At 40.6% G+C, this 14,559-nt stretch overlaps 1 protein-coding gene across 2 annotated transcripts in view; it reads right to left on the minus strand.

Annotated features, from left to right (window-relative positions):
* Positions 1-654: 654 nt before the first annotated feature.
* LOC129717561 (homeobox protein B-H2-like) overlaps positions 655-14,559 on the minus strand; it is a 54,857-nt gene continuing 40,952 nt past the window's right edge. Inside the window, exons 2-4 of one of the 2 annotated variants that reach the window (XR_008726699.1) lie at positions 4,490-4,668; positions 2,422-2,727; positions 2,113-2,248 (exon numbers count right to left, since the gene is read on the minus strand). Coding sequence is in view for 1 of the 2 variants with exons in the window: in XM_055667549.1 (XP_055523524.1) it covers positions 2,060-2,248; positions 4,490-4,668 (368 nt within the window). In the remaining variant the exon portion in view is untranslated. Of the gene's footprint in view, positions 2,249-2,421; positions 2,728-4,489; positions 4,669-14,559 lie in introns of both variants that reach the window. The other variant, XM_055667549.1, reaches the window with a different exon arrangement.

Consider the following 14,559-nt stretch of genomic DNA (forward strand, 5'->3'; position numbering starts at 1 on the left):
GGGGCAAAGAGTACCAAAAAAAAATCGCCAGTGTTACGTATGTCTAAGTATGTGGTAAACTTTGACCGCTTTGAGGCAAGACTTCCGGAAGTCAGAAAACTTAGGCTACGTTAATTTCTTAGATTTTTGCCAAAAACTTGTAATACATATTGTGGCGCCAGTACTAAATTGAAGTTCGGAAGTCAGACTTCCGATTTCCGATCTTTCTTTCGACTTTACAAACACATAGAATTACTGTATGTTCACACAACATGGACTGCGGGAATGATTTCAATGTATTTGTTTTTTTTTTTTTTTTTTTTTTTTTTTTAACCGGACTGACAGCGCAGTGGCGGCTGAGATGGTTGCAGTGTTGCGAGAACATAAAAAAAAATACATAGGAAGTGAGCCTGACTGCCAGTTTATCAGCGACGTGCACAATATGCACAATATGTCTCTGTACGCGCAGAGAAAATGATACCCGCTCGCTATCAAGTTTGTTGCCAGTTTGTTTTAACACGAATTCTACTCAAATCTAGCTTTCTAAAACCCTGAAACCTCCACTCCCCGTTTAAAACTATTAAAAGCTATTTTAGTTCAACAGGATCATGTTTCTCATTTCTTTCTATCGTATAAAACTTGTACAAACAGCTCTGATTAATTTATAGGTTTATATTTTTTCTCTCATAACTGAGTTCGAGTTCTAGTATTTGTTTTACACATTTCAATTTAGTACAGATCCTCATCATCATCATCATCACCATCTCCATTAGAGACCGTCAACAGCTAGATGACCGTTCGTACAAATGATTCAGCAGCATCATATTTCCACTTAATTAAATTAGCTTAGTACTTTGCGTAACATGTTTTAAGTCATACCGGGCTAGAAGGGAACGAGGGGAAAACGTTTCTGCTTTTAATTTCAACATTTAAAATATATGTACAATTTTTCATTCTTTCACACTACCCTGACTATCAGCCGGTGAGCCAAAAACGAACTTTTATAGGTAATTTTTCGATACACCGCTCCTAGCCGATCTTTCCCATGGCCACCGCCCTCTGCCGGAGCTACCGCGCATAACCAGTAATCACCGTTAATTAAACCACACTTTTGCGCGCTGCTCTTTTAATTACACTATAGGGAACATTATTTAACATTTCATTTTTCAATTAATACTCTTTCTTTTTCTACCGAGCGATGCGATGGCCAGCAGTAGCAGCACCGGCAGCAGAGGCAATGGCAGTCCCAACACAACACAAATCACGAAGCCTCCTACCCACCCGGCGGCGTCGGCCACACAGTTTGACCGTTTCCACTTGAGTTTCGAACGCGAAAGGACGCCAAGCGACCAATTTATTAGCTTTTATTTACAGCCGCCGTTGAGCGTTGAATTCCTGTCTTACACTCACTCTACTAGAGGTCGGCCCAATTAAATCAAGTATTGCAGTGACTGTTCGAAGTCACCAGAATAATTAAACTTGAAGCGAAAAAGCGGAATTTTTTCTTACCTCTCCCTCGCTCGACACGTTAAAAATACTATTTACAAATACTCAAAGCAGCTACTAAACCAGTTTACACGGTTTCAGTTTATTATTAGTCTCACGAATTTGTGTTTCACTGCTTTCGTTCGGCGATATTTACATAGACTATGTATTCAGGATTCTTAATGCGAGTGAGAAAGGAAACTGCAACTAGGTGCACTTGAATTTGATGACTTACGTTTTGCAAGGTTGCTGAGACCGGAGGGGGAACCTCTTCTAATCAAATAAATTATCTACTCGATAAAACTTTCAAACTAACCATTTAACAATAGGACAAAAACTTCTAAACATAATCTCGCTCTCGTCATATACACTTCCATGCACACTCGCGCTCTCAGTCGTTTCAAGTCTTATCGGCGCTGGCCAGCGTCTGTAGCAGTCTACCGTAGGTGGTGAGATTGATAAGGGTTTTGGTGGCGGCTTGCTGTTCGGCCGGTGTTTTCGGGCACGGCCCAATCACGGTGCTTAGGCTAGTGTCGGTGGTACAGAGCCGGTTGCCGCCAGCGCCTGTGCCTCCGCCGCCACCCGGTGCCCAATATTATTTGTGTGGACTGCCGCCCTGATCGTCGTGGGCCGTGACGATCTTTTTCTTCAGGATGTTCATATCGTTGACACTCTCGAGAAACGTCTTCTGCGCGGACATGATCTTGACGGTTTCGACGTCCTTTTTCAGCTCCTCCATGTCGCGCTTTAGCTTCGCCCGGCGGTTCTGGAACCAGGTGATGACCTGTTGAAAGAAGCGAGAAGTTTTTCATTCGATTAGAGTTCAATTCCAAAATGAGATTGATTTCAATCAGATTTCAAGCGTGCAAATTTCTCTAACAAGGCCATCACTTTTAACCAACCGCGGAGTAATCTGATTAACGAAAATAAAGGAGAGAAAAAAAAGAAAACAATTACCCTTCTAGGTGAGCGTCATCTCCGTCGGGATTTTCGCAAAACGGTAAAAATTGTCATACCGAAGAAGGAAAACCCTCTCTACGGTAGTACTAGTGAATTCGGAGTTATCTGAACATTTTGCCAGCCAGTGATAAGTGCACTTTTACGTGTTTTATTTTCTGTGTATGATTGGATGTGTGGTGGGTAGTCGTGTCGTGTCGGGTTGGCAGTACACGAATTGCCACCAACACTCACTCAGTAACTCTTGGTCAGTTCCTCGATGTCCCGTTTTTGCTTCGCCCGGCGGTTCTGGAACCAGGTGATGACCTGGAACGGGCAAGGGGAGAAAGGTTGGTTTTGAAAATGTAACTATTGGATGGCTATTGCTACGGAAAGTATGACGGCCTTTGACAGAAGGCTCATGCTGCTGTGAGTTTGTATCAATTGCTGATAGCTGTATATAGATTTATAATCTATATTACGGAAGTTGAAGGCGGAAACAATATCATACTACAGATTATGTCATTCAAATTAAATAGGTTCAAGCTAGTCAAACCTATAATTGACTTTATGATTTTAGAAATTTCTGTAATCTTAACAACTTTAAAAACCGATATTTAAATAAACGTTTCTGGACAATTTCACCAAATTTGTAATCGTTGATATTGATATTCGATATTCATTGGTATTCAAATTTTTTACCTTCTCTGATATTTTTGTTTTCTTTGATATAGCAGAATTCTTTTGGTATAAAGGTCTGTGGCTTGTTTCGTTACCGATTTTACTAAAGGACATGCATAACACCACTGAACTGAAAGCCAAGTTTATCTATCTGAAATTTAATAGACACGTATTAATCGAAACATTTTGGGCATCAGTGCCCAATATATACAGAATAGTCAAATTGTTATTAGAACTCTTTCAATGAAGGATAAGACGGCAAAACAAACTGTTGAAAGTGTTTATCCAACGGAGATTGCGATTAATTTTAGTCTCGTTGATGACGTGCTCGAAAACTTAGAGTGTATTAAGGCGACATCCATAAGTTAAAAAAAAAACAATTTTTGGACCTCCACCCCCCATGCGTAACGAAACGTAACGCCAACACCTACCCTTCAATTAAAACTACGTAACGGTGAAGAAGAATTTGCTTAATAAAAATGCTCGTTTTTGGAGTCTCTCCACAGATTTTCTGTTACGTAACGCATATCTCACCTCCCCTATGTAACAAATCGTAACACTCAAGGATAACCCCCCTCCCTCTTATGAGCGTTACGTAATTCATGGATGCCGCCTAAGGTTAGTAAAAATGAAGGCTGCTTGAAATTAATTAATTAATTAATTAATTAATTGCCAAATAATAGTCTTGAGTCTCAGGCATACACTCGGAACGCATTGCGAGATGGAAAGTTGTAGTTGCCTTCAGTGTGATCTCCGGTCGGCCTTCACGGAACTCGAATAGTCCTCCACTTAATCCAAACGATTTTGTGATCCAAAGTTACTTTTAGAAACTCTCCGCAAGACCTTCTGACACCATATTGTGGGGTCAGTGAACAAGAAACGCTGGATTATTCAGATTCCGGTACTTCATTCAACTGCCGATTCTATTACTCTTGAAATACAGGGTGGTAATTTTATAAAAAAGAGATTTATATATAAAGGTTGGTGAAAACAAAGTTAACGATAAAATAAACGAGTAAATGCTACAGGGGTTACGTTAATTATGGATGCCGTCATAGCGAATGTCGCTTAAATCGACCATTTTAAGAGACGTTTCAAAACTCAATTCATGAAAGAAATTTTGACAGGAAGCACTGAACCGCTGACATAACGCATCAACATCAGCAGGATCTGTGACACCTGTCAGTTCGTAAAATGGTCTATTGCTTGCCGTCACCTTGGAACGTATTAGAATCGAAACTATGATGGTCTTTTGTTAACTCTCATCTGCTCTATAGATTTGGTGTCTGTCAAAGACTCTGGCTCAAATATCAAACTGTAGAACTATGACTTTTTTGAACACGTGATGGCACTCGTTGATTGATTGCAACAATACAAAACAATTGGGGACGAATAGATCGTAACTTACCTGCGCATTGGACAATCCTAGGGCGGCGGCAATCTCGTCCCGATCGGAGGGCGAGAGGTATTTTTGGTACAGGAATCGTTTCTCCAGCTCGAAAATCTGGTGGTTCGTGAACGCCGTCCGTGATTTCCTCTTCTTCTTTGGTTGGGGCCGGTTGGCGAATAGGTTCAAATGCGATTGCTCTGCAAGAAACGATACAAAACAGTCGGCAATCAGTTTAAGACAATTTGTTAATTAGCTCGCTAAAAATAGAACATGCCGCTAAGGGCTCTCTACGCTTTGGTTGGGAGGATGAAAGGTCGCCGTCACAGCCTGCAGAAGCACTGACCGCTCTCATAAAGTCATAAAGTTTTATGGTGATTTAATTCCTTCATTTTGGAAGTTGCAATACACAACAACAGTCTACTACTGTTTCCCGGCGGGACGATAATTCCCGACGGTTGGTTTTCTCCGGTGGCTGCCAAACCTGCACTGCAGGGTCATAAAACAGTTCGACCGCCGGAAAGAGCGGTGCGGATAAATTAACATTAATTCATATTTTTCACTGATGAGCGTGAACTTTCATTGTCAGTGTATTCATGAAATCCGATTGCAATCGTTGTCTGCTGGCAGGTCTAAGTGGACGTTACTTTTGTTACGTCTAGTCTGTCGGATCGCAAACGCTAAAGTTTTGTGAGCTTCAAGCAAAAGGGGTGATAAATTTTCATAAAATTAACGAATTTACGAGCGCGCCGTAAATTTTGCTCATTTAATTTAATTTAACATTTTCGGCTCGTAAACAGCAAACTGGCCGCCGTCGGCGGAAAACGGTTCAAGTACTTATTAGTTGCTGCGTATTTTTTGGGTTCAAAACAGAAAAAAAGAGACTCACATTTGCATTTTAATTCGTGTTGTCGGTTTTTTTACGGTTCCAACAGAGTAGAAGAGCCAAAAAATAAATAAAACAAAATGGAACGATCCAAGCAGATTGGCCGCCATTGTCGGCCAGTTGCCATCAATATATCGTGCTCAGGTACAATCTCATTAGTGACAATCGCGGAATTGCCTGTCCTCTTTATTGCGCTCCTTGCACACATATACACACACACCACTGCTTTGTTGTTAAACTTGTTATCACCGTCATCATCATTGTCGTTGTCGCAGCAAGCGGTGATTATCAAAGTACGCGGCCGATTTCTGCCAAATGACGGCAACAAAAAGCAGCACAGAAAAAAAAACCTAATTATGTTTCTCTTGGAAAACTGCCCGCCGTTTGAAACCGACCGACGACGGAGGAAATATTAAATTAAACGATAATATATTAGACTTTTCCTTGTTCCCGTTGCAGTCGCGACGGCTAAAGTTTGGGCTTGAAAAAAGTAATAAAATTATTAAATCGCCAAAAAAAACCTACGATCAGAAGTCGCCGTCGCCTTTTAGGTTGCAAATACACAATCAAACGTTTTCAGCACCAGCGGGCCTTGTTTGGCGGGATGGAAGGTTCTGCAAGACGAATATTTTTAATCTGCCTCTGCGCAAATGAGCCGCCAAGTGAGAGGCGGCTAATTAGCCCAGCAGTCGAAATCGTCACTTCTGGGAAAAAATTAAGCAAAAAAAACAGCCACAACACAAACACCACTGAGACATGAAGCCAATCGCTGCTCAAGAAATTCGCGGCAGAGGACGCTAAATGATGCGCATAACTGCGTACAACCCGCGCGCGCCTTGCTTTGATCTGTCCTTTGATGACAAGCCGCACTCTTACCGCGCATAAAACTAGCGGCGGTTGCCAGTTTGGCGCTAGCTGCTGGACTCACTGGTCTGGTCAGTGGTCCCGCCAATTTGCTGCCAGCCATACGTGAGCAGCTGCCGCTAATGTTCTAGGATTCCTATCCGGTGAGGTTTCTATATTTTATGGCTTTTTTAATTAATTTTAAACATGAGAGTTTTTACTTAACATAAGAAAATAATTCGAGAACCCGAATACAGCGTTTTCCTGGTGAACTCCGAGAGGGTATGCGCATGAATTTAGCTATAATTCGAACCACAATTCAACGGTGCATAGACTCCCATCGCTTTCCACTTCTGCTTCGGTCGCTTTGTGCTTTAGTATTGGTGCTCTTCCATAGTAGAAGAAGCAGCACATAAAGTAAACATTGGAACATGGGGAACCGACCGAATTAGTCGGCCTGCTTTGATCTGTCACGTTCCGACCCCAACAAACCGACCGAGCGTCTGACCGAGTGTGCGTGAGCGTTTGCGGGGTTCATTGCATGCGCGTAAGGTGCAAGCATTGCCACGCCCCACGCGAGATGGCGCTCTGACTTTACTGGTCCCGTTTTTTTATTTATTTTTAGCAACGCTCCAATTGAATTTCTCTCTTTCAACCGTGGTTGTAAGTTTGTGCGTGCGTGCTTGTGTGCACAACAGTGGAAAAAAAGTCCAAAGCAACACACCAACCAACTGCAAAAGCGGCGGAGGCGATTTAATTGAACGGAATTAAATTAGCAATATTTTTTCTCGTTCTGCCGGCAGTGTTATTATTGTACACTGCACTGGCTCGATGGAGCGCACCGCACCGCTCTTGTAGTAAAAGCGTTATTTATGATACTTTAACTTTAGACGTGTAGTTAGACATTGGGCGCGAGCGGTAATTAGTGTCACGTTGCGTAATTTACACAGAACAAAATAGGTGCGGTGGTGCTCCTTCAACCGAGCGAATACATCGTGTATCAGATGGAATAATTAATTATGCATCGCTTGCAGCCAGCAGAGGTGTTCGCGCATTAGTGGCTATGATTGATGAGGTCTACCGGACATATTGATGTAAGCGTTAGAGTACTTACTTGCCTAATAAGTGTTTGCCTCGAGCAAATCCATCGCTATTGATTACTAACAAGTTTCAACCCAAACCGCAATCGAAATGCTCGACTCAATACGATCCACTGACAGCTGACATTGATGTGACAGTTGCCGGCTGCTACCAAACCAGGCGACCGACGACGGGGTGCCGTCGGCTTCCGATTGCTTTGATTTGAGTCCACCCATCGCCGGCTAGTTTTCTACTGTTGATTGATTCCCATCTGGAAACAACTACAACAACAGTAATTGTTCAAGTTTTTAGCTTTAGTTTAACAATTCTCATATTCTACATCCGTAATTAATTACCCGGTTGCGTCTCACCCAAAAAATGACACATCCTTCATGCGATCTAGCGAAAAGCACAACATCCTCCATTTCGAAAACACGACGAAACACCACGATCAATTAACACTGTAATTAAAATGGTTCACCCTTGTGCTCCTCCGCCGTTTCCCACACCACGAATAAGCCTCGCAGCCCGTTAAGAAGGCATCAAAAGTGAATAATTATTTTTTACGACTTACGAACGACAACATAGGAAAAATAACATCCTTCCATTATTACTGCTATTACTGCCTTTTGTCAGATTAAAAAAAAATACCGAGCCTACTGTCACCTTGCGTTCTTTTCCTGTGCTTTGTTCGATTTTTTGTTTCATCTAGTGTAGTACTAAAGAGCCATTGCGTGATTCGCGTGTGAGATCACACGCTTCCAAACGAGTTGATCGAAGAAAAAAATAAATGCTCAAACTAAACTAAAAGTTTTACACTAGTCCACCCAGAGGTATCCGGTGAGGCGGCGGCTATGGGCTAGGCAACGGGAAATTGTGTGCCAGCGTAGCGTGTTTAACAAGCTGCCGCGGTTGTGTGCCCGACTGTGTCGTTGTGTTGGCCAGGGGCGCTGCCCGACGGCAACCGGAGACGCTCCATGCAACGTCCAGAGGCGGATAATTGGATGCGAATTTTCAATAAAAATCGGATAAAATCGACCGTTTAACCTGTTTTTTTTTTGTAACCAATAAGAGTTAAGTGAAGGTAATACGGATCGCGCGTGCAAACGGTGACGATTTTGACAGTTTCCCTTCCGGACGACTATGTAGTGGCGTTGCGTATGATGGCGCTTCTGCTGCCATGCATGCAACTAAACTGCCGTTCTACGCATAGTTGTCCCATGTTACTTTTGGTCGATTTTCGTTTTTTATCACCAATGAGTCTATTTTCACGTATATTCTCGAAAAACTTTTAAAATAATATTGTTTGTTCCGAAAATCTTGAAAAACTATACCAAGTCTGTTTGTCCCATCGATGGTTTTCTACAAATATTTGTCCCACTATATTTTTTCTATTCTAATTCATCCCACTAACCACTAATTGGGAAGGGCTACAGAGCACTAAAGACTACTCCTAACAACGTTTGGTACATTACAGGTTTCAGAAATTCGGTACCGAAAATCACTTTGCTTGATTATTTAAATGCGGTACGTTCATATCTTTGTTAGGGATAACTAAGCCATGTTTGCTGGTTTGTAATCTGAATACTCTTCCTTTTCGAGCATAAAAAAGATAAACGCATGAGATTCATACTAATTGGAAGTTGTAAGAACTGTCTTTTGTGTGTAGCCAACATGGTAAAAGCCCAACAACGTTCAAATATGATAGGAGTGGGCAATCAAAAAAATAATTCCCCTTTGTAATGGTAAGTCATCTGATACTTATTCAATTAACTAAACTTTCATCTCGACTATCATCTTTTACGTATAAAGACTACAAGATTAGCGTGATCATTTTCGTGAAAGGTTAAACTGCCTTGTATCCCCAGTACGAACTTTCTATTGGGAAACATTGAATGTACGTGGTGGGACTGATATGCATAGAAATTACATATTGGAAGACAAATTTCTCGGCATTATTGTCCCAGTGGGTATTTTAATAGAAAAGAGTGTTAAATCGAAAAACCTTCAACTAGATTTATTGAAAACAGTCTATTGCAAGGTAAAACTGGTTAGAAGCCCATAATTGCATTTGTCACATTGACGAAATGCGTAAAAGTATTGTAGAACTTTAACATCGTTTTTCTTGTTTGCATGATTTGGAACATGGGACAAATATGCGTAGAACGGCAGTATAGCAGGCGGCGGCGACGAAAGCGAGAAATAACTGCACGGAGTTATGCGCTACTACGGCTGCAGCAGTGTAAATAAATTGTCTTTCAAGAAGGCGAACAGCGTACAGCGAACGGCCGATTTTGGGAACAGGTTTTTGGGCGATCGTGCATTTTTTTGTCGAGAAATTATAGTGCAATACACCAAATATCATTTGAAAGTTGAATGTTAATAATAACACAGAAATGTGCTTCATTTTAAAGAGATCTTAAATCCAAATGTATATGTATGCAGGGCCGGCGTTTCATGTGGGTAGTATGGGTAGTGGTACCCACTCGGAAAATATCCATGTGGGTACTTACCCACACGGAACTATCGGACAAAACCAAAAAAAAGTACTGTTGCGAGCGACAGATTTTTAGATGGATATCGTTGAGCGAGAGTTCATAAATCTACAGACTTATGTACAGTTGTAACGTTACTCAGAGAAAAGGATAATTTTTTTAATTGGTTCATTTGAGATAGAGTTCTGAATTTCATTCACGATAGAGTTCCAAAGTTTTGTTTTCTCGTTAAAATTTCCCATGCCAAATTTAAGCTCAATCGGACTTTGGGAAGTAGAGCCTCAAAGCGGTCAAAGTTACAGTTTTTTGATCGATGAAAGAAATGTTCGAGGTAAGAGTGTCTCTTGTGTGTTCTGGTGTATCTCGAGTCTCCCAACGCAAAAGTTTCCATGTCCCTGAAATTTAATTTTTGTTCTTAAAACAAATTATTATGACACAACATCAGTTATCGACATTTCATGCATTTCTAAGAGATTTGCTATAAAAAAAATCGGTTTCTGAAACTCAAAAATGTAAGACTTTCACGACTATAAGTGAAACCCTCTCAGAAGTTCGATTCAGCTCAAATTTTGGATAGATACTTTTTTCGAGAAGACAAAGTTTACCTTTACACGCATTAACGCAACTACCCATGCAGCATCAGTCAAAGTAGCATGAGTCAGCAGAAAAAAATTGACTCAAACTCTAACCATAATGGCGAAAACAGTGATGCTACTTCGTTCAGAAGTGTGCGCGATCAAAAAACGTTACCCCGTCGCGTCGAAAACAGACATCGTATGGAAAAGGGACGCCGGTTACGCTTGCTCTGATATCTACAACATTTTGGCACTGCTGGACTACAATCAGAGCATCGAAAAAAAGACCGGTTCCGGACCGCCGACGACCCTGAGCGACAAGAAGCTCCAAAGAATGCTGAAGAGGAAAACCGAGGGGGAAGTGGCTTCATCGCTGAGTACGCTTGATCGGGAGGTCTGTTCAACCGGCCAAACAAAGGTAAAGTACCTGGCGAACATGAACATCAGAAAGCGGATGTCCTGTCCATTGGTCTCGGAGTTGCTCGATAGTCGAGTCGATTTTTCCGACGAATCGCCACGTGAAGATGGTGGTCCAAGCCGAGACCTATCTCCCCCTGGATGACAACGACTGGCAGGGCACTCCATATTTTACTTTACCCACGAAGGAAGTGACCTCTGAGGTGAAATTCATTTCACACACCAAGTTCTCAAAGAAGGTGCTGCTGTGGCTGACAATTAGCGAGAAGCTCCGTACTGGCCGTGAACGGGGAAATTTATAGTACGAAGTGCCTGCCGGAAGTTGCGTCGTTTATCAAGAAATACCGTAGGGGCGGTGCTCTGGCCGGATCTGGTGTCGGACCACTACTCGAAGCAATCGTTGGAGGAGATGGGGCGGCTGAAAATCGATGCGGTACCCAGGTCGGCCAACCCACCCAACGTTCACCAGCTGCATCCCATCCAGAGTTTCTGGACAAACCAGAAGCGTGAGACTCACCTCAACAATCTTGACGCGAAAATTGAGGAGGAATTGATAAATAGAACGAAGAAAGAACTCAAAAACATGCCTACACGCATGTCCACCATGACGAATGTTCCGGTAAACTCTCGGAAAGCCAAATGAGCCTATATAATTGCCTTACATAAGAAACATGACTTCTGAACAAAGTTCGAAAATCTATTTTCTCTTAAACATTCCATTGGCACCCTATTGTTGATGCACTGTCGACTTTTCGTAAAATTTTGTTCAGGTATCAACAGGTCACCCCTCCCCCCTCCCCGGCTACGCCTTTGTCACCCATGAACCTTCCTTATTCCTTACTACCCACTCGGGAAAATAATGTGACGCCGGCCCTGTATGTATGTGTAAACAAAATAGCATATCACCACACACGCATGTGTGTAACACTCAGGAAGAAAACTTCCAAAAAGATGGTATAAAATGAACTACTCGAATGGTACCACACTTTAAAAAAAATCACTGTTTGAGTTGTTTTGAAGGCAGTGTAAGGCCGAGAAAAAGAAAATTCATTTTGTTCATTATTTGTCGAGCAGTTGGATAGAACGAGGTGAGGAGTACTAGGGGCAACGTGTACCAGAAAAAAACGCCAGTGTTACGTATGTCTTATGTATGTGATATCACAACATACATAAGACATACGTAACACTGGCATTTTTTCTGGTACACATTGCCCTATAGTACTCCTTACCTCGTTCTGTCGAGCTGCTTGACAAACAATAAACAAAATGAATTTTCGTTTTCTCCGCTTTGTCGAGCCTAAAGAAAAACCCCATAAGGAGCTGTCAAAAGATCTTTACGAATTCAATGCCGTATTTTTCGAGTGGAAACGAGATAAATGCAGGGCTGAGCAGGTACACCGCCTTCATAAACTACTCAAACAGTGATTTTATTCAGACCATTCCATTGGTACCATTCGAGTAGTTCATTTATTACAAACTGATGATTGAAAGATTGCTTCCTGAGTGTTACGTATGTCTTATGCAGTGATACTATCGTCACTTTTCATACACCTTTTATCTAACAGTTGATAGCGGGCATAAATGAATTTTGTCTCAGGACATGTTCGTCATCAGTTCATCGTCATTCACTTTCAATCGGTATTACGATGTCGATCTCAAACAAATAAATATCTTTAGTTAACGGCATTAAAGTAATACGACCTAATTTAATATTTAGCTGCTCGACTGTCCTATATTTGGCACCACAAACTGGTTTCCGAAGTTCAGTTCACAATGTTAGTAATACTTACTTACAATGACTAGAGGCATAAAAATCCACAGATTCAAATACGCCCATTGTACATATGGTTGATAACCATGGCTTTTAATAATTGTAAAAGTTTAGACAGGTGATATGTCTAATATTTTCTCAAAAATCCCAAAAATTTAAAACTTATTGGGAGCTAAGTAACTCACAACTTGAATAAAAGTTCAAGGCAGGAAGAACTTTATTGTTCCCCACCTGCGTACAGTTTCATGCAACAAGCTAAAACATATTTAAATGAAATCGTCCAATAATACTAGCGCAAATAAAAAATCTAGGGGCTAGACACTTTTATTTATATGAAAAATATTTCGATAATATTACACGATATTGGTTGATATATTTTGATATTTATCGTTTATCTGTCAATTGACAACCTCCAAACGATAATGTAGCGCTTGATGTAACGGCAATGAGCTATGATATAGATAGAGGGGTGCCCGAAAATGGAACGGTAATTACTTTTTAATATTGAATATTGGAAATATTTCGCAATATATCAATAGTGTGTTACCCCTAGACACAAATGTTATATTCTACCTGTAAAAACTCTTATTGCTTATAGCAAAACAATTTCGTTCAGTGTATCTTTTGTTTTGAACTTTTGGCTGCGTCCTTTCTGAGCCGCTCAAAGTAATAGTAATGAAGAACAATTCTTATCAAAATAAAAATTTTTTTTCGTAGTATTTTGCAAATTTAATCATTTCGAATACATGCATAGCATCTGTTGGGCACACATTGTATTAGAATAATATGATTTTTTCGCAAAACCAATGCCTAGGACGTGTGCAATTTTTGGCTGCAACAAACGCGGCGATCGTAATAATGAAAAATGATCGCGTTTCGCAGTGGATAGGCGTAGTGCGAGAAGAAAGGAGTTGTCCAAAAAACGGAAAAATGCATAGATAAATTCAATGAAGCGGGTCGATATGGAATATTTGAAGTAAGCAGAATTAGTTTTCTGTAATACTGACAGAATGTTCATTTATTTTGCTAATTCAGGTCAAAGCTCTGTTCTTTTAGATGAAAATAACCCTGATTGGGTGCCAAACCAAAAATTGGATTACGAAAATCGGTTACGGTTGTAGCTATCGAAAGATTGTGGAAATAAAGTCACAACAATCCCAGATAGAAAATATGATAGACAAACACCATCCGTTTTTTATGTAACTACTTAGAAGACTTTGGGCAAAACGACGATAAGCGCAAATATTTTACGGGATTAAACTACTAAACGTTGAAGTTTTATTCGAGTTCTTGAAACCTTATTGACCACAACCTGTTGCTTCGTGAAAGATTACAAAGATTCAAATTCTTTTTACGTTAGCTAGGGTTAGGCTAAAAAAATATATATCGTTGATTGCATATATGAGTAGAATTCACGTTAGCACAGTATCAAAGTACTTTCATAAGTGTACATACGTAATGTTCCAACGAATGAAGGGACTTGTTAGTTGGCCGTCTCGTGAACCTGTGCATAATTCAATGCCAGAGTGCTTCAAGCAACATCTTGGTAACAAGGTTTATGTAGTTATAGATTGCTTCGAGGCACTCACCGAAGACCCCAATGATGTTTAATAAGGTTCTTTAATTCTGGTTGAATTACGAACATTCCCATAATGTAAAATTTTCAATAAGAATTGCTCCTAATGGATCAATTATATCTATCTCGAATGGATTTGGTGGCCGAGCAAGTGATGATTTTCATTACTGAAAAATCCGGTATGTTGAGTAAAATGCAAAATGGAGATTGTATTATGGCTGATAGGGGTTTTTTGATAGGAAATCACGTTGAAAATGCTGGAGTTAAATTATTTTTGCCTGCTTTCACGATTGGTCAGAATTAGCAGTTGCATCCGCTAGACTTCGAAAAAACACGAAAGTTAGCAAACGTCAAGATTCATGTAGAGCAAGTGATTGCGCAAGTTCGAAATAAGTATAAAATAGTGTACAAGAATAAATTTCCAATAAGTACTCTTTTTTCCCGGTTT

The sequence above is a fragment of the Wyeomyia smithii genome, chromosome 1, assembly GCF_029784165.1.
Source record: "Wyeomyia smithii strain HCP4-BCI-WySm-NY-G18 chromosome 1, ASM2978416v1, whole genome shotgun sequence".
Lineage (NCBI taxonomy): Eukaryota > Metazoa > Arthropoda > Insecta > Diptera > Culicidae > Wyeomyia > Wyeomyia smithii.